Source organism: Centruroides vittatus, unplaced genomic scaffold (genome assembly GCF_030686945.1).
Source record: "Centruroides vittatus isolate TY-2023 unplaced genomic scaffold, ASM3068694v2 scaffold_450, whole genome shotgun sequence".
Taxonomy (NCBI): domain Eukaryota; kingdom Metazoa; phylum Arthropoda; class Arachnida; order Scorpiones; family Buthidae; genus Centruroides; species Centruroides vittatus.
Window position 1 is genome coordinate 3,390,294 of NW_027122709.1, and position 22,273 is coordinate 3,412,566.

General features: G+C 30.9%; 1 protein-coding gene across 8 annotated transcripts in view; it reads right to left on the reverse strand.

Annotated features, from left to right (window-relative positions):
- gw (trinucleotide repeat containing adaptor protein gawky) overlaps window positions 1-22,273 on the reverse strand; it is a 241,126-nt gene that overhangs the window by 83,565 nt on the left and 135,288 nt on the right. For all 8 annotated transcript variants that reach the window (XM_067287367.1, XM_067287369.1, XM_067287365.1 and 5 more), the window contains 4 exons: window positions 18,768-20,246; window positions 9,201-9,427; window positions 6,918-7,302; window positions 2,071-2,729 (listed from right to left, as the gene is read on the reverse strand). In XM_067287367.1, the coding sequence (XP_067143468.1) occupies window positions 2,071-2,729; window positions 6,918-7,302; window positions 9,201-9,427; window positions 18,768-20,246 (2,750 nt within the window). The remainder of the gene's footprint in view (window positions 1-2,070; window positions 2,730-6,917; window positions 7,303-9,200; window positions 9,428-18,767; window positions 20,247-22,273) is intronic.

Here is a 22,273-nt window from a genome sequence, read left to right on the forward strand (position 1 = left end):
TACTACCAACAAGACAATGTCTCTTGCCATAACTCAACACTGGCTTAAGGCAAAGAGAATGATTTACCATGGCCATCAAGAAATCCTGATTTAAATCCCATTGAAATCCTTTGGGAGATTTTAAGTTAGAAGCTATATGCAAGCAGTCACCAATTTTCAAGTGTTCAAGAACTTGAATATGAAATTATATACCAATGGGATAATATTGATAATGACTTACTGGAAAAAAATGGTAGAATCAATGCCAAACAGGCTATTTGAAGTGATACGAAAAAATGTAGAAACAATCAACTATATTAATCAGCAAATAAGTTACTTCTCAATCTTTGTTTTCATGATGGTCTCAATTTATTAACAATGAAATTTTGACTTGTAAAACTAGTGAATACAATCAGTTAAGATTGTTGAAATAATCATTCAAAGTGTGATTATTTATTCTATTTATTTTGTTGAGAATAACAATTGATGATTAAACATTACTAGTTTTCTCAAAACTAACAAAATATCATCTTATAATTTCTTAAGAGATAGTAATAATAAGAATTTAATAAGAAGGTTAACATACATGAATTGTTTTAAATAATAATTTTTACAAAATTTCAGATTATGTTTTTAAGAATTACTACAAAATTTAGAAGGGGTGAAAAGTATATATATGTGTGTATGTGTGACACACACACACTTTTTTAAGTTATCATTTATGATACATTATAAATTTAGGAGTACTTGAAAGAAAGGCAGAACACGATTTTTTGATGCTGAACAAAAGATTTTCATCTCATTATAAAATTAATAGATTTAATATATATAATAATTTTTACTTTTAGATTTAAGTTAAAAGTTTCCATTAATACATTATAGAAATATATAAATTAGTGTAATATAATGTGCATGTAAATATAGCATGTTTATACTTAAAAAAACAATCAGATATAAATTTACATAATACTGATAATTCTAAACTAACTAAATTAAATATAATTAACAAAAATATCTTCTGGTGTATTAAGTGAAGTTAATTCTAGCAAATAAAAATAAAATCACTTTGAATAACTGAAATACAATGACCATTTAAATAACTTGCATTTCTGACCATATCTAGCAATTACTTTAATATGGTTAAAAGTTGCAGCCTGACATTGTCACAATGCCAGGCCATGACTTTTAACCATATTTTCATTTACAAAATCACATGACTTTTGGCCCAGACCAGAAATTTGTATATAGTTAATTGGGGCCTCTGGCCCCTAAGCTTACCATATCTGGTCTCAATTATCATCTATCTAATGCCATTCTCAAGATTAAGGAAGAACAGACTGATGATAATGGGAATGTATAGATATGCAATTTGAAAACTGCAGCCTAATAATGGCAAAGGATCAAATAACCTACAAACTCAGAGATGTGATTTTAATTTCTAGATTATTATATAATTAATTTTTAAAATATTCATAAAAGTTAAATTTTGAAACTTAAATATGTTTTTCTTTATAAAATATCTAAATACATGAATATCTTAAATTCTTCTCAAACTTAGTGACTGATTGAAAAGTAAAACAAAACTGGATAAGAAAACTTATTCTAAGCTAGAATGAAAATGATGATTAAATAAAAATTATTATTTTGTTCCAAATAAATAAAATAATTTAAAATTAAATGAATAGTAATATATATATATATTATGTATGTATGTAATTGTCTTCTGTAAAATCTAGAAAATAGCTCAAAATTTATTAATATTAATTCTGCATAATTTGTATTATTTATATTTATATATAATACATAAGTTTATCAACTTGCTTTTATTTGGAAGCATTTTCTAATACATTAATACAACTAAAGACAAAATTATTTGGTAGTTTCTTTTACTGTTAAAAACAATATACAATTAAAACTGGATTATAACAAATGGAAACTAAATAAGAATTTAATTGTTTCAGCAACAAAGAGGAAATGTTAACTTCTAAATCTTTTTTTAATGTCAACCTTATTATTAAAATTATTTAGAACAACAAAGTCTAATATGCTAACATGATCAAAATCAATATTAAAAAAAAAAAAAAAAATCACCTGTTTTGCTGACCAAGTACTTGTATCTATTTGACCATCACCCCAATTTGGAGTAGATCCTTTAGGTTTAGCACCCCAGAAGGCAGGTTGATCATTCCAACCACCACTAAATGCTCCACCAGGAGTAGTAGGTGTTCCTGGAATGTTTTTCATTAATGGTGGAGTGTGAGAATCTTCCCAATTGTTTATACCTGGAGAATCTCTATGTGGAGGCATATCAGACCAACTAGCTCCTCGATTTAATGGGGGTTTACCCCAAACTGCAATACCAACATCTGCTTTATTTACTGTTGAAGCAGGAGGAATTCTTATCATTCCAGGTCCAGCTGGTGCCATCACAGGACCATTACCAGCTCCAGAAGGCAACATACTTCCTGAAGGCATAGGACCTTGATTTACATTATTGTTCATAATTGGTTTGGCTGCTGGCATATCCTTCCAATGAGATACTCTTCCTTGAGATTTAGGATTCCCCCAGAGAGAAGTGCCATCATCATAATTTGGTAATGGACGGCGTGATGTGGGAGGTGATGGTTCTTCCCATCCAGATGGTTGAATATCTTTTTTCGGAGTTGTAACTGGTGACCATGTTCCAATATTAGGAGTTTTAGTTGCTGTAGAAGCCCATACTGAAGTGCCATTATCAGGTCCATTTCCCTCTGTAAATAAATATATTTTAACATCTTTTTCTACTAGATTACTAAAAGTTTTTAATAGCTTTTGTTTCTATCATTACTATATGCTTATTTTATTGATATTTATCATAAGAATTTTATAAATCTTAATTCTAAGAATTTTGAATATTAATGAAATACATTAATTTCTAGCACTAAATTTACACACAATGTTTTATTTTCAGTATTTAATATATTAGTTTTAATATTTTTAAAATGTTTACTTGTAAACTTCTACTATTTTTGAAATATACATATTATATTAAAAAAATCTAAATTTTAATATAAGAATGAATAACGCTTAAAAGTATTAAAAATTATATTTACTATGTAAATCAGTGTTTTCTATAATTTAGAGACGTTTCTCCTGTTATGTTAGCAACTAATATTGCTAAAAGCAAATTATATATCAATTGAATATATGCATGAAACAAATTTTAATAATTTCCAACATTTTCAAGAGCATCAAAAATAATGTTATGAGCATTTTGAGAAGCCTTACTTACAGGTAATCTTTGAAAATGTTTGATTAGTTGTATGAATGAAGCAAGAAATGCATAAGTAATGGAAAAAATACATTAATTAAAAATATCTTCATTCTCAGTATGTGTATATCTTGAGTATGTCAGTGTTCCCAATGTCAATTGCTATTTTTGCATTTTGAGAAGCATTAAAGAAATGATGATAATTTTAAATTGGGGACATAAATGGCAAAAGCATCTACCATCTTGAAGGAACAAAAAATACAAACTGCACATATTTGAGCAGTAGCAAAAGAACTGAGAAAGGGATTTCCCAAGTATGTTTACTTTTCTATTGTGATTCATTTTTGTTTACTTTTCTTGTAGTTACATGAGATGCTTACAGTTATACTGTATACTAGTTAAACATTGGGTACCATTTAAAAAGATTGTCGTACAATACGACAAATCAAAATGAATAAAATTATTTATAAAAATAATTAGTAAACAAAATCTATCGAGATGGGTTCTGGATTTATGGTAGGCCAAAGGATCAACCCCTGGTCTTTCATAAACCCAGAACTTACCGCAATGGACTTTTTTTTTATGAGGCTACAGCAGATACATTGGATATGGTGAGAATATTTGGGATCTTAGTACCTAATAGAATTGCAGCAGCCATTGCAATAATAATTCCATAAATCATTGAGTAAACTTTTCATGTGATTGAATACTGCTTTTCTGGAGCACACATCAAAAATCTACTAAAGTAAGTAACACTCCAGAAACTTTTGAACATTTCAACACATTTAATGGTGTTTGAGTAATAAGTTCTTAGCATTCTTTTTCAATGGTCCTTTATATAAATAACCAAAAGAAAAAATCTTAAGTTAGCAAATGTTTTTGGACTTTTACATTCTGAATTTTATTTAGAAATACTACTATAATTATAAAGTTCAAAACTAGTAGTTCAAATCTCGGCAGATAAGACAATAGTTGAATCATAAGAAAAGGCCCCGAAAATCTGGGGTCATCATATAGGACAGATACAAAAAAATTAGACTGAAATTTATATAAATTAAAGCCATTATAGTAAAACAGACAAACCGTAATTATTTATTTGTAGAGAGTAGAGTACGTCACAAAATAGAATAGCCCATATGATGTTTTTGTGAATAGTCAAGGTCATTACTTGAAAACCCCAATTGGTGTGAATGTTTGCAACAATTGCAAGACAGTGCCACCAGATGCAAAAAAACAAAATTTGATGTTCTTTCAAAAAATTTTGAATAGGACATAATTCCATATACGCTATACAGCATTATCATCCAGATGATGATCGCTGATCTAAACGAAATTCATAGGCCATTGATAGTTTAGGGGTCGTCTTATAGGACAGATATATGCTAAAACTATAAAACTTTGACGAAAATTTATACCTCGTCTTATCTGCCGAGATATACGGTAATTTATTTACAGTAGTTGATGCTATGAATTCAAGTTATGTTTCTAAACACAAATAATTCTAATAATGTTTGCAAGTGTGGAATGTTTAAAAAAACATTTTATGTTATGATTAGGTAAGTTATTATTCAAAATGCATTTTTAATTTTGAATACAATAGAACACTGACACAGGTAATTTCAGATTTATGCTAATTATTCCAGTTAAGTGGCTCCAAGGATAATAAAGCTAGAAGCTCTGATAAACAAATGGAAAGTGCCTAATTTTGAAGGAGGGAAAAAGAAAAAGTTACTTCCATAATTTTTGAAGTTTTTATGATTTACAGTATCATGCTTATTTTTTATATTTATTATTAATATAGTATTTATTCGCTTTATTTACATAAAAATTTGTGTCAGTTGTGTTGGTATAGGAAATACCTAATTTCGCTGTTACACATATTTCTGCTTATGCAAGGGGTCTTGGAATGTATTGGTTGTATACGATGGGTCCTACTTTATATATACTACTGCTGCTGCTGCTGCTGCTACTACTACTACTACTACAAAATATACTATTGAGAATATTAATAATTTTTTTTGAGTTTTAGTAAAGTTTACAAATATCAAATATGCTTCTTACTACAAGATTTAGTATATTATTGACATTATGTAAATAGCATTATTTTGTAAATTAATACATTTAAAAAATTATATTAGCAATTTAATTTTAAAAAAATTATATATATATATATCTTTTTAAAATTTCACAAATCCTATAAATGTATATATATTTATGGAATTTGTAATTTTAAAAGATAAATGTATATACCAGGTTGTTCAATAAGTTTTGTCGTTCAATAAGAGATGGCGCTATTAGGTTTGTCGTTTTATTACTTTAAAAATAGTACTACTTTTTTATAAACACGTGTGAAGTTTCATGTAGATCTGTCAACTCATTTCTATATTTGCAGCTGTTCAAAGTTGACGTGTCAGTGTATTTTTTTACAATGGAAAAAATTGAATATCGTGCAGTGATAAAATTCTTATTTTTGGAAGGTGTAGCACCAAAACAAATTCATGAACGATTGGTAAAAGTGTATAAGGACTCTTCACCTTCAATTAGAACAGTAGAAAGATGGGTTGCTGAATTTAAACGTGGCCGTACAAGTCTTGAAGACGATCCACGTGAAGGATGTCCAAAAATTGCATCAACACCAGAAATCGTAGCAAAAATACAGCATATGGTTTTGGAAGATCGTCGATTAACTGAGAGAGATTTAGTAGAAGCCCTAGGGATCTCATTAGGCAGTGTGAGCAATATTTTGGCTGATGTTTTGGGTTACAGAAAGCTGTGTGCACAATGGGTGCCGCATTCGCTAACTATGGAGCAAAAACACATTCGAATGCAACTTTCTCAGCAACATTTGGAGCGTTTTAGAAAAAATAAAAAGGATTTTGTGCGTCGTTTCATTACTATGGATGAGACTTGGGTCTACCATCATGATCCTGAATCAAAACAAGAGGCTAAGGAGTGGTGTGAACCCAGTACTTTGGCTCCGAAGCGAGTTAGGGTCCAGAAATCGGCCAAGGGTGTTAGCATCAGTTTTTTGGGATGCAAAAGGAATTTTGTTCGTGGATTATCTCCAAACTGGTAAAACAATAAACTCAGACTATTATTGTAATCTTTTGGACCAGTTGGATGTAAAAATTCGTGAGAAAAGACCTGGTTTACAGAAGAAAAAAATCATTTTTCATCAAGATAACGCACCCTCTCATACAGCTCAAAAAACCATCGCAAAAATCAGCGAATTAAAATACGAATTGTTGCAACATCCTCCCTATTCGCCAGATTTAGCTCCCTCTGATTTCTGGCTGTTCTCGCATCTTAAAAAATTCATGCGTGGGAAACGATTTTCGTCGAACGAAGAGGTAATAGCAGCCGTGGAAGCGTATTTCGACAGTCTTCCAGATTCTCACTTCAGGGATGGAATCCATAAATTAGAAGATCACTGGAACAAGTGTATTGAAGTTCAGGGAAATTATATTGAATAATAAAATGTATTTCAAACCATAAAATTGTGTTTTTTTTATCGAATGACAAAACTTATTGAACAACCTGGTACATATCATCCATTTATCTTTTAAAATTACAAATTCCATAAATATATATACATTTATAGGATTTATGAAATAAATATTAAATGTATAAATAGTATATAATTACATTTTCATTTGTATTTAAGATTTATATAAAAAAAACTACATACCCCATGAGGATGTATTTTGATTTCCCCAATTTTTATTATTTTGATTGTTGTTGTTGTTGTTATTTTCAGTATGATGTGTGCTACCAGGCCAAATGTTATGTCTCACAGTTTCATCATTCCAGTTAGTACTTTGTGGAACACCAGTCCACATATTACTATTATCTTCATCTTCACCCCATGTACCACCAATGTGCGTTGAAGGTGTGTGACCCCATGGATGAGTGTTAGAAGTATTTGATGCAGGGGTTTTACTACGATGGCGAATATTGCTTTCCCATATTTCAGTTCCTGTATTTGCTGGAGCACGCCACATTGAATTACTAGTATCTTTAGGACTTGTTTGTGGTGATTGGGGAACATCCCAAGTAGTATCCTGATTAATACCCTAAAATAACATTAACATATTTCATATTTTACACAGAAGGATAGCTTATATAGATTAACAAAATTATATATTTAAACATTGAAGTGCTTAATTAATATATATAATATATATTAATCATACTAATCAAAATCAATAACTTAAAAATTTAAATTACAAACTAAAAATTTATGTACTATAAGTTCAAAATAAACTTGAAATTACAACTTAGAAAATTACAGTTTAAAATTATTGCAATGCTTTATTAGCAGATTATTACAGTAACTGAAAAACAAATCAAAACATTAAATTGCTCTTTATTAATTTTTAATATTTTGGCTAAAGATAGGTGGTTAGGTACTAATGATAAATTGTTGTGTCTAATCATTAAATTAGCCTTGTTTTAGCCTGATTAATAATCTAAGTTTGTTTGGCATTAATAATCAAATGGTTGGTGTATATTTTATATATTTCTATAATGTCTGTTGAAGACCACTCTTATTGACCAAATCAATAAGAATGATCTGCAGTGTCCCAAAGGTAGTTGCTCAACTGGGTTCAAATCCTGAGAGTATGAGAAAATAAAAATATCATTAAAATGCTTCTTCAATCATCTCAATCTTACCAATAATAAAGTATAATGGTATTGTCTTACTGAAACAACTGTTCTCTACCAGGAAATAGGTGGAGCATAAAAGACTAGAGATAGTCAACAACAACAATGTACAATGAGAACTCAAAGACAGATTCCACTTTAAATGGTCCAACTATGCTCCAACAGAACAGTCTATACACTATCACAGACAACACTAGCCCATAATGCTGGCATGGGGGTTTCATGGCTTTGTGGACCTAGATACCTGGATGTACCAGCTGATCTCTCACTTTTCAATGCTCAACATCCTTTGAATTAATTCAACATTATTGTTGATGTTATATAATATTTTAAATTTAAATCTTTAAAATAATTATGTGAATATAATGTTTAATTAAATATAAGAGAATTTCTTGTGAGTAAAGTAGTCAACTTTTGCTTATGGAGTAAGCACAGAAAATAGTGTTATCAAGTTTGGTTCAACCAATATTATGGATAAACAGCAAAATTAATGCTGAATTACTGAGAATTTATAGTATACATAGGAGTTTGTATCCTACACATTTAAATTAGATGGAAAAATTCTTTATAGTAAGACATGCCACAAATTGTTTCTTGCTAAAAATGGTTTCAAGTATTTTAGCATCTTGAAAATGTCTTTATATCAGCACAACAAAGCCTGAAAACAAGTCAAAACAGCAATTAATCACATTACCTGTGATTAATACTCTATTCTGTAAGTTCTAATTATACTAAAACTAACTTTAGAAAAGTTCATATCAGTTAGAAACAAAACATTATCATCAGCTTCAACACTAAATCTATAATTAATAACAGAAGAATTTACTAATTTCTCATCATTTGTACAAGGCTATGAACAAAAATATATGACTATAGATCAGTGATATAACTGCATGACAACAAACTTAGTTACCATCATCTTCAAGCATCTTGTAAACAATTGTACATCACAGTACCTATAGACAAGAAAAATTCTTTGGCAGTTTGACTAATCAGTTGTAAAACCACATCAGTCAAAGCCGAAAAACTTTAGCACAACCCTATATTCTCAAAACATACTGAACATTAAGAAAAATCTCAATATCCATCTGTAATACTTCTTCCATCTAAATACATTTTCAAAGAAGAAAAAAGTAATTTTTAATTAAATTATTACACACATTTAATCATAGCAATGTATCATTTTCAAAATTTGTGAAGTCAATTTTCTGTATGTTCTATTTATCAAATAATATATCAATAATAAAATAAAAAATAATTCTATTATCTTAAAAACTAAAAATTTAAACAAAAATTAATAAATTACCATTTGACCCCAACCATCACTGAATGCAGCAGCAATTTTAATTTCATTTATTTCTTCTGTTCTAACTTTATTTGATCCATTATTTATTACTATATGTGAACCTTGTTCATTCTGTGACTCATTATTACTATTATCACAACTGTCATTATGACTGCTTTGCACCTGCTGATTTAATCCTTTTCCAGCTGCTTGTGCCCAAGTTCCATGGCATTTAGGCGGTGATAGACCTATATATAAAAAATAATAATAAATATATATATAATTCATTCTTTTATACTAATTCCAGGGAAAATACATATTAACATGATTGAAAACTTAAAATAATTTTAAATTTATTTATTGTCACTAAAGAATTAATAAAAATTCACACAAAAATACTTAAATATCAAGAAATAATTACAACATAAAAACTTTTAATTTACATTTAGTTGTGGTAAGTAAAAAGAAAAAAAAAAAAACATATCTAGAATCAAATTTTCATTAAACAATGGTCAGTGAAGAAAAACAGAACCATAAAACTTTTTCTAAAAATGGAAAATAGATACATGCAGTTAACACTAAGCTACATCTATGTATGTATTGAAGTTTCATCCTTCTCCAAAATCAAACTCTTTGACAAACTCACAGGATCTATAAGAGGAATAGATTTGACTTCTTGGGACAAACCAAAAGAAAACAATGGTTAGAAAAATGCTATGTATGCAGGAATAACAACAGACTGACACTAATAACATAAAAATTGCTCTCACTGAAAAAAACTCAATAAGTACTCTCCACTCACTAAAGAAATAAGGCAGCTGTTGAGAATGGATAAGGTATTTATTGTACCTGTTGTCCTATTCCTATCTTCCACTGGTGTTATACCACATACACTACACAAAAGTCTAGAAACATTAAACCTTAATAAAAGAACACATGGCACTACAGAAAGCTGCCATATTGAACACACTGTCACATTGTCAGGCAGTTTCTAGTTGTTGACACACACATCAATAAACAGCTTATGTTACACTTGTTTGAGTAGCTATGCTTTGACTTTAGTCTGGCCCAGCACTTGGCATGATATTTTCAACATAATAATAAATATAAACAATAAATGGTTATTATATGCACTAGATGTATAAGTAAAGTCACAAATCATTGATTAAGATAATTCAAAATTTCAAAATAATTAGTAAATATTTATATACATCAAAGCAATATTCTAATTAATACATCCAAAACAATCCATGGTTTAATCTAGCAGTGCTAGCAATCCTTTATTTTTGCCACTTTATGATCACCTATTTAAACTAACTATGATAATGATTCATTTAGACGTTCTTATGGCTAGCGATGTTTTACATGTTCTCTGCAGGCAGCAACTCTAGTTCTAAAATTTATGTGAACATTATTTCATGTCTAAATAAAATAATTTTCTGCTAACTTTTTGGCTTGTCTCCAAGTTGTTGTTGTTATATTTCCCTTTCACAATGTTACATGATTCATATCTTCAAGAAAGACAGACTACTAGCAGTAAGCAAGGTTAAATTTTTTGTTTTTCCAGTCAGGAGTGTGAAAGTACAGAAATCCTTGTTAGTTTGAAATTCAATGGATGAAAAGATTGCAACTTCAAATTATCTGAGATTTACATATTTCTGTATAATATGCTAAATGCCATTTAACTGATGAGATTAAGCAAGCGGTATATGGCTATGTATACAGAACACTATTTTTGTTAATTAATAATAATATAAATAAACTGCAGGTAAACAGCATACGTATGATGAGAAACAAACAGGTTTCCAGATAGATTTTATAAAAAGTAAAGCAGAATTCCTTGAAATGTAGCCCAAATTATTTTTTAAAGTGGCCTAAGAAGTAGTAGCCTAGAGCCAGGGCTGCACTAGAACCAAGCACTACCTTATGGGCAAACTGGGCATTTGCCCATGGTGGGAAGTTTTCATAAATTTACACAAACTTTTCATGAATAGTGCTTTTTAAAATTTTTAAAAATTTTTATTTATATAATACAGGGCAAGTTAAATATTGATTGACAGAGCAAGGTACAAGGTATGGCATTTCAAAACAAAATTTTTTTGATTTTATGTAGAGAGATAAGGGTTGTCAAATGCATGTCTTTCCTGGGCAAAATAAACTCTAGCAGTTGCTCTGCCTAGAGCTCTACAAATATCTCAATCTGCTACTTGTAGCCCAATCTTGCAATTCCAAAAACAAAGCCATATTTTATGAGACAAAAGAAAAGAGTTATCCATGTGTAAGGTCACAGCTGAAAATGTATTACTGCAGAACTCAGTGTGCCATTTTTCCTCTGAAAAAGTAAGAAAAATGAGTTGAAATACAGAAAAAGTGAGTGCAATAGTGACAAAACAAAGTGAAAACGTGGAAGGAAAACTCAGCAAAATACCAGTAAAAATTTTTTTATTGTTATGGTTAAATACATTTTAAAACTTTTTGTATATACTGTAATATTTCCAGTAAACCATGAATACTTAATAAGTCTTTGGCTTCTTCTGTAAATAATCAGTCATGAAACATGATGTTCTTTTAGTAAGATTTTTCTGGATGTTTTCAGCTTCCTTCTTTTTTGCTTTCTCTTGCTTTTGAACACTTTTAACACTAACAAGCATGACATGTGCTGCCCGTATTTCATTCATACTCTTGCTATTAATGGCCTTCTCCAGTTTTCTATTTGCTGCTTCTAACAAAATTTGACCTGTCTTGTGTATTTCACTTTCTTCTACTTTTTTCTGTTTTAAACTCTGCTGCAGTGCCGTAATCTTTTCCTTGTCACAAACAGCTTTCTTTTGATGTTCTTCAAAATGTTTGTGCTTCCTCTTCTGCTCTTTTTTTCTGTTTCTCTTCTTCTTTTAACTTCTTTTCATTTTCCAATTGTTCTTGATAATTTGTGCGCACTGAGACAGCTAATTTCAGTAGATCCTTTGTAATAGGTACAAAGTGTGGGCTTTGGTCATACATGTTTAGTCCCTCTTTAACAATCAAAAGTGAATTATGCATTCTTTCTGACATTGATGCTCTATCAGGAAAAAGTGCCCGGCATGAAACTGAAAATCCCCGTTCCACATCAGCATTGCCACGAGTGTGTGTCAATGCTGATTTCACCAATTTGGTTACACTGGGATATCTTGCATTCCCAAGAGAGTCAACCAATTTAAAATAATGACTCCAATAATAATCAATTCTCTCATCTGTTGAGCCTGTCCAATCTCTCCTCAACTCACTGAAATTGAAGTAGCCACCACTCATCCTGCAAAGTATCCTCAGCAATGTCACATGGAAGAGCTCTTGCAATGCTTACGATGTCCTTATAAGAGCTTTTTTCACTAATATTACTTGGTTGAAAACATGTCAATGATTTCAACAGTTTGCATTGAATTGAAGCTTTTTCTATCATATATGTGGAAGCCACAACATAGTGTTTATGTAAGCAACTGTGAAAATGCCATTGATCTTTTTGAGATAATCAACCTCAGCACTGCAAATAATTTCCTCTAATGGCAAAAGATTTGTCTTGTCAAATAATTTCTTTGGATTTAATACATTACTATCAGGCATAGCAGACTTAGACTGAAAGACAAGCTTCAAAATATCTACTTTCAAAATTCGAGTAACTAGCTTTAGAAGCAAGTCCCACAGTTTGCTGTACAGGAGATGTATTACAGGTTCTCCTCTTTGAAAAAAATGACATATATTTTGTGAAAATTTCTGCACTTGAAATGCCTTGTAGTACTTCTGTTTTCATGGAAGGAATCTTCAACAAACAAGATATTCTTCTGTACAAAGCACTTCCCATTATGCTTTATTTTCTTGAAGGGATATACTTAAAGTAGTAGTAAGGTATGCCTGCTCACTGCTCAATTAACCTTAATGCTGCAACATGGAATGTCAGCCAACGTGTTGTTGAGTGTTTTGTAAATCTATGCTTGGGCAACTTGAGCTTTTCTTGCACAGCTTCATAACTTTCCAACCGAGCAAGCCATCCATCAAAAAATCTGTAAACTGCCACAATAAGTTCTGATGCATCTTCACCCAGTTCACATAATGCTTTCAGATGTGTGTTATGAATAATACGAATTGTATGTTCCAATGTCAACAAGGCTTTTCTTGCGAATTCCCCCTACATCTTCCTTAAAAAGTCTTAACACTTTTTGCTTAACATTAAGACCATCTGATCTTAGTGTTTTTCCCCCTGCAAAAGGATTTTAGTAATTTTCTTAGAAAACAGCCAAAAATGCAGGGATGCTTAGAATACTTATTTTTAAACTCTGTAGAAGGAAATGCAATTTGGAAGAGGTAGATTTTGGCAAATAATGAAAATATGGCATGAGTGCTGTACATAACTTTACTCAACACTGGCTTCTGAATTTGTAATGAGAGGGATTTTTTAAGTGCACAAAGGATTTTTTACATATGTGAAATAAATTTTTGTTTACTATAACCTAACAACACTAAGTAGAAGTTGCAATTTTGAGTCCTGCTCAAGGCCGCGTATTTTCTTCCATAAAATTCTATTCCGATAGTCCGATCATTTGGCAGATCGTTTGGCTTTAAAATTATTTTTGATTTGTCCCCATCTTAATTACGCACATGAAAATGACCAAGAAAGTGAGAAAAGTGAGAAAATGACCTGAAAAGTGAGTACAAGTGAGAAAAGTGAGACACTCTGAGGCCTGTGTTTCTTTCTAGTTTGCTTTGTTTACTATGTTTTATGTTGTTTACTTATTTTAATATACACACTTCTTTAATTTTATTTTAAAACTTAAATTATTTTTGAATTTTAAAAATGTAAAATATTCAAAAAAACAATGTGTTCCATTTTTAAACATTTATAATCTTAAGCCTAATGATGGCCTATATTTATAGGTTGAAAACATTAGGAAAATAAAAATTTTAAGCTCAGCAAATTTAGGTGTTGGTGAAATTGGTGTGAACAATTTGTTGAGAAAACAGTGGATAGTATATTGTAATAAACAAATTAAAAAAATTTTTTTAATCAGACTACATGGCATTAACAAGTATTTATATCATTATTAAAAATTACATGTTTTTGAGGTTGAATACTTTCAGTTTCTTAATTTGAATTTTTAAGTATATTAGAAAACAACAGATACATATGAATACTTTTTTCATCCGTGCCTATTGGTAAAAGTCCAAAATGTGGACATTTTATCAGGGATTTTGGACTTTTACCAGTCAATACCAGCAAAAGTCCAAAATGCAAATTTATTAGTAATTTTTAAGAGTTACTGGACTTCAAACTTTTACAGTAAGATATATATATGAAATGGACATACTCTTTATTTAAATTTTTCTTGTTTCAACTTTAGGAAGAATACTTATTAAATCAAAAATTCTGTAACTTGCATAAATACACACAACTGTTGAGACTTCAAAAATCAATATTCTAAAATTTAATGTATTACTCCCACATTTAATAGCATGCCTTAATAAATGTGCAAAAATTGCCCATTTTTGACAAAAAACAAAATTTATTTTTATCTCATTTTATATCATGCCATTATATTTTCCTGTGAAAGAATGAGCCTTGGAATTCATTGTCTGAGTTCAAGTGCTGTCAACATTGGTGTTTGTCAAGCATTTTATTAGGAATCTTGTACACAAAAACAGATAAAAGAAAATTTGTTTAAACGGGAAGTGACTTTAGCGTATAAAATTCAGAAACTGTATAGAAGTTTCTTGAAAACTTAAGATAACAAAAATCAATGCTTCAGATAACGACGTTCCAATTCCACAAAAGTATCGATACAGGTATCATGAGTAGTTTTAAAGTATTGATAGCAATGTCAATGCTTTAAAACCACATTGAAAGTATTGGTACTGATCTTAAAGTATTGATACCAACCAGTATTGGTATTGAATATCAAAACTAGAAATTTTGCCAGCTGTTGCTGTTCATTCTGTACATTGAATTTTGAATGTTTTGTATAATTGAAACTTAATTTTAATGCACTTAATTTGAATAAAGCATATTTATTACTAACAAATTATTAATATTTATTTCTAATATAAACTAAATGTTACCAATAGTGTATCAGTTGATTTGAAATTTTAATATATTTTCAAGTTTTTCAAAATAATTTATAAATAGTAATCTGAACTGTATATAAATTCTGAAAATAAAATTTGAAGTAATAAATTTATTGAGTTTTGATCATTAATGTTTACTATATAAGTTTAACTTAACCAAAAATGGTGTTAAATGTGTATGGTGTCCTGCATGAGCTCATCAATCTAGAAAATGTTATATACAATGAGGATCCTGAAATGTTGTTAAATTTGGTTAAAACTGATTTTAAAACCCAAACCCGATTCTGGTTTCAGCTGCAAATTCCGATTTCAGTTGAATCTTACCTGTGTGAATAATGTAACAATACCAAATCAGATACCCGAGAAAAAGTATTGAGCACAAAAACTACTTGTATCTAAGAAAATTATTTACACAGTATTGATATCGGCATACCCCTACCTAAAAGCTGGTTAAGAAAGAAAAAAAGATGACAATCTGATTGGATCTAGTGACAGAAAATTAAAATGTGAAAAGTGAGTTATCCTCATTATAAAACTGGTGATAGGTATCCAAATATGGAATGAGGACAAGTGAATTAAACAGGTGTGGTGAAAAGTTGATGTTACTGGTAATAATACTCAGGAAATGGTAGAGAGGCTTTCTCCAAAATTACCCAAACCAAATCAGCACTTAAAGGCATCACATAGGGGGTTGATCCATTTTCTGCACAGGAATAAATTTGTGAAATATCATATCACCAGTGTGGGGCAAAAAATGCCCAATAAAGCATTTGACATAGTAAAACATTTTCAAATGGAATAAAAAAATAAACCATAATATGAACTCATTTGATGAATCCCAGTTTCAGTTTGATCTGTCAGCCAAATATTCCATGGATTTTAGGGTTGTTAAGACAGACAGATAAATGCTGGAAGAAAAAAATTTTCCACTTCTCTTTTCGGCTGACTATTGTGTATGACCCAAAACAAAAATTTGGAGATTGTCTCCTACATTTATATTTCAAAATATAAAGAAGAAAAAACTTTCCAAAAATCTGTCTTGTGTATAAAATGATAAAACAAAAAGTTTATAGAAAAGTATATTACAATTCTTGGAATACCCAACACACTTCCTTATTCAAAGTGTTTACTTGTTATGGACTTTGCTCAAGCACATTTGTGAGAAGACATACAGGTCATAATGAAACAACAAAATAACAATGTTTACTACATTCCAAGTAGTATGACTCCTTTAATACAATTCCTTGATATTCGTACAAATAAACTTCTTGAACATGGTGAGAAAAAATGGGAAGAGTGGATTGCTACTAAGAATGAAGAAGTTACAAAATTCAGAAACAGGCTGCTTCCTATGAGATTATATAATATAGGTTTTGTGATGATGCATGGAGAAGCATAGATGAGGTTGTGAGGATGTGAGTTGAGTAAATTGAGTTTTGCCTTAAACAGCCCACTTTTGCATTATAGACTTCAAGAATGTGTAGAGAAAAGATGTGTATCATACTGCTAGACTTTGTGGAGGATCCACTGGAAAGCAGGTATAAAAGGGATAGTGACTCAGAAAATGTGTCAAACTAATTCAAGCAATGAATCTTGTAAAGATAATGAAAGGTTTTTATTTTTCATGGCAATCTTGTTAAAAAATTTAAAAATATATTCTGTGCTAACAACTATGAAATTCTATACACCCAAAATTTCCTTTGGCATTGTGTGTGTAAGCTGCATGCTGCTTATAATTTTTTTTCTTTTTCACTTACATTCTCAAAAAAGTATTTAATTAAATACATATAGACAAACCAGTTAAAGTTATAAATGTGTCTTAACCCTGAGCAATCAAAATTATATATCCTATTGAGTACCACATATAATTAACTTTTATAACTGTAAAAATTGCATAATTGTGTTAGTGATAAAAAAATTTATAGTGATGACTACCAAACTGCAAAGGCAGTTTTAGTATTGGCAGTTTTGGTATAAATTTCTTTAGCAAAAATCAACATCTTGGATTGCTGGAAAAGTGTAGAAAAATCTGGAGTCATTGCAAAATATCTTGAATTTAAATGAATCAACAATTTGTACAATCAAACAAAATGAACAATTATTTGTTGTAAAATTGTCACAATGCCAGGGTGCAACTTTTAATTAATTTAATTTAAAATATATACTCTCCACCTCAAATTAGTAGTGGTTTGCCTCTGTACATCATACTTTTCCTTTAACAATATAGAGTTGTGCCAGTCATCTATCTAACACCTTCCAGAGAAAAACTTTTCAAACTGAAATAGCACGACTTCCAGTATGCACTGGAAGTTCGTATATAGTTAATTGGAGTATCCTGTCCTAAGCTTTCCATTTCTGGTCTTGTCTTTCATCTATCTAACTCTGAGATTATGGAAAGAGACAGACACAGACAAGTGGATGGGCAGATGACAGTAGGAATTTATAAGTATTATTTTTTCAAATTGCAGCCCAATAAGAGAATAAGTTTGCAGTAAGTTCAAAGCATGTTGCTTGTGTAGGCAATATTTTAATAGAGGAAATGGAAAAGTTACTAATGATCTGGATAAAAAACTATACCCAGAAAAAAAATTCTTTTGAATGGAAATGTAATAAAATAGGCTCTTAAAATTTATACACATCAAAAAAACTTAAGCATCTTCTAAAGAATACACTAAATATGAATTTTGTGCTAGTAAAAAATATAGCCTATTTAAAAAACCAGTAACTATGCATTTGCTCCTGATGCTTAGCCTACAATCACCTAATGCTTCCCTGCACAATTTGCTGTGGTAAATAACTTATGAAAATACTGTATAATGTTAGTAGTTAGCAAAATTATATAGAATACAGTAATGTATCAGTACCGACTTAATAAGGAATGATTTCCTTTCCATTTTTATATACTTTCCATGAACAAAATTTGATGTGGAACAAAATGCTTTTCACAAACATTGTAGCATTCACAGTCAGTTCTTGATCTGTATACATTATCACTTGTTTCCATTTTTAAACAATTCCAAATCTTTTGGTTCTTTAAATACATTTACTATTTGTTTCTCTGCATAATAATTGCCTTTGCAATTATGCACATATAATTTAAAAGACACACGATTTTGTAAAAATTTCTTAAAAATACTATCAAATGAAGCAATGATAAATGGTAAACGATACAAAATGGATTTCCCAATAAGATGGCACCTGGTGGTTGAGCCCAGACAGATCAAAGAGGGTCCTGACAAGTTTTCGACAGTCAAACAATAGGAGTGCTATCACCTGTATTCTTACACCATGGTAAAAAGCTTAGCTTAATCACTCGATAAATAATTATTATTATTAAAAAACTTATATCAAGTTGATTATATTCTACTTCCTTTTTTAAGTCACGATACACTAAAATATAAATTAACAAATATAAGATTCCAGAAAATTAGATTTTCATCTTGTTCTACTAAATCTGACCTATAATTAATAACTAATAAGTTATAAAAATAGGCTTACCAGTTGACGTTTCTCCTTGATTTGGTGTAGTTGCTAGATCAGTTGATGGTCCCGAATTCTGTCTAGAACTATTAGACCACCCAGAACTGGTTCCTGCTGGTGGTGGTCCACCCCAACTTGAAGTACCATTATTTAAAGAACTTTCACCACCACCAAGAAGGCCCATACGAGGTGGTATACCCCACCCAGAATTTGTACTCTCTCTCTGATAGTTTCCATTGTTATTCCTAGCAATACTGTCTAATGGTGGGGTATTAGATCCTCCAGTTGCACCTATTAATCCCTCATACATATTGTCACTGGATGATTCAGCAGAATGAGATAATATATTACAATTTATAATACTACCACTGTTTGTTTTATGACTGGATCCTCCATTTTTTGAACTATCTGGTGTATTTGCATTTGTGTGACTGCTATGATTCACATAAGCATTTCTCCCTGATACACTGTTTTCTGGAATGTTCCATCCTTTATAGGAAGAACCATTGGCTCCTGAATTGAGCCCTTGCCATCCTGGATAGGGTGGGTTGTTCTGGATATTTGAGGAACTGTGATCATTTCCTGATACCTGACTATTGGGCATATTATTAGAAGAATTGTACTGAGCACCATAGGAAATGTTCTGGCTGTGAGAACTACAGGATTCCCCAGCATGTGAATTACCTACTAGATGCTGGTTCTGAGATTGATGAAGGTTATTGGAATGTCCTCCACTTCCTAATCCATTTCCAAAACTATTATTATTATTATTACACCCTGGAAAACTTCTTCCATTTGAGGAGTGATTGGCAGGCCCAGATAAAGGGCTTGCTGTTCCTGAGACACAGTCACTATATCTTTCCATGCAATCAGCACTGTGCAAACCTGATTGCATATCTTGCTGATGTGATGACTGTCCATTTACTGAATTACCATGAGGATTATTTGAACAAGTAGTAGCCTGTTGCAGGCTTAAGTCTGAAGTATTTTTGGCCCCTATGGGGTTTTGTTTTTGGTTCTGTGGGATATTACTGCCCTGAGGTCTGTCACCAACAGTACTTGCTCCACCCCATATGATAGAGGAGTCCATTGGCTCAAAATTAGTAGTCCCCCATTCAGTAGATGAGGGAGATTGTGCACTCTGACTATTGCTGCTGCTCTGAGGATTACCCTGGTTCAGGGTGCATCCACCCAGCATGGAAGAACCTGAACAGTGACTGGCTTCAAAGGAATTTGCATTGGAGCTTTGCACTCCATGGTGAGCGTTACTGTGGTTGTGGAGACTTCCACCAGTGGAAGCAATGATACAGGTGGTTGTACCTTGCACACCACAGAGGCTTGAGCTAGATATCACAGATCCAGAAAGAGAATTTGGGGTACTGACATTACCCGACGATGTTTCCAAAGTCATGTCTGATTGACTGTCTTTATTATGATCATCCACACTCACTTTTTCCCAGGCGTTTCCTGGTTCACCCCAAATATTAAATTCGCCATCTGTAAATATAATTAGACCATTGTTAAATTATCGTCAATATAAATAAAACTTCTCAATATTCAAAATACTACACATTTATTTTGAACTTAATTTTTAGCATAAAACAAATATACATGTATCTTTTTCATATTTTGAAAATCAAAACAAAACAGTAATGATCTTAATGAAATATATACACAACCAGAAAAATATACTTAAATGTAATGCTCACGCAGAAAGTTATGAAGGAAAATAAGTATTACATAATAACTGCCATTACAATTAGAATGTTAGATAATCTGTTAATCTCTAAACCAAAATAGTTGATTACACATACACTGAACAAACACTGCTATATCTGTATTTGGAGGTGCAATTTTCAAACGGTCATGTCACTTTCACACTGTAGCATTAAGAAATGATATAATTTTTGTTTATTTTTGAATGCTGAGGAAGTGAAATCAATGATTTTTATCACCAAATAAAAGTCAATATAGCAAGAACTGTTTTCATCATGTGGATATGTATCAGTGGATACAAACATTCAAGAATTGGGAGAGAATGTGAACAATGACAATTGTTCTAGACACCTGATCACTGTGGAAACTAATATAGCAACAGAGGTAATTGATCAGAGAATTCATGTGTGGAAGAGTTTAGCCTGAGTCATGAATACGCCCACAACATTTGGAATAACATGTTGAGATACCACAAAGCTTGCAGAAGATTGGTTCTGAAAAAGTAGACAATAGACCACAAGCAATAAAATAATAACAGACATTTGCACTGTTACAAACTTAAAGATTCTTTAGGAGTTCTACTGTTTGAACTCCTAAAGAATCACTCTGGTAATCAAAAATTTTTAGATGATGAAGAGATAGATGCAGGAGATGGTGCAGACCTGGCTCAAGATCCAACTGAAATGTTTATCCAGAAACTTATACATTGGTGGACCATATACACAAAGATGAGGGGGTTATGAAGAAAAACAGATATTTTATCTCTCTCCATTATTCTGTAACACTGTCATATGAAAATTTTACTTATGTTTTGACTCTCCCCCCTACATTGCAAGTTTTGAATTAGATGTTTGTTAATGTAATAATTTATCAATATTTATGTAATTTATGATTTGATATGGCATCTACCATCACAAAACAATTATATTTAATATAAAATCTATAATAATGTTCTAAACTTTCATTTTTGAAGAATAATATGTTTCTATTACTACTTGTTATGGAAGCCTAAGTCAATTAATGATCTTAATTGAGAATGTTTTGATCCTTTTTAAATCAGTTTCAGCCATAACAGTTGTAAACTTCTGCAACAGCTGATATCACAACTCAGAGAAAAAAACATGTTTTTTTTTTTAATAGTTGTTTTTAAATTTCAAAGGCATGATCATATTTTGAAATAGAAAACTAACATGTAAAAGAAAATTTAATTCTAAATAGCACAGCAGGGACAAAGGAAGTAGGACTCCATTGGGTTGAGAGGATGTGCATTCAAAAGTTCAGGCAGCATGTCAGCTGTATTGCAATTATAGATATATTTTTTACAGTTTAGAGTAATAAAGACACTGAAAACAAATTCATTTGCACACACAATAAAAATCCTGTACGAGTTGTTTTATAAATCACTAATAGAAGCATTAGTAGTGTTAATTAGTTAGATAACGTTACCTGTGACAAGAACAATTTTTAAGAATGGATGATGGCAGCACAAATGTTTTCACTAATAACTAATTTATACACCCCTTTATCCAAGATTGGTGACTAAAAAAATTAAGGAACATCACCACTCATTTGGCCCAGCCCAATTTGGGATCTGTGCTTTCCATGCAAAATGTGACAGTTTATTGGGATAAGCCTAGTCTGACAGAAGAGTGTTACAAAGACTCCTCCTATCAGAATACTTGAACAGGTATGTATTTATTGCCTTTCCACATATCTAACAATAATTAATTAACACCAATGATGCTATGTTGCTCAATGAAAGCTGGGAACTTGCCCTGGATAGTAAGGACTTTACTCATTTAGCCAAC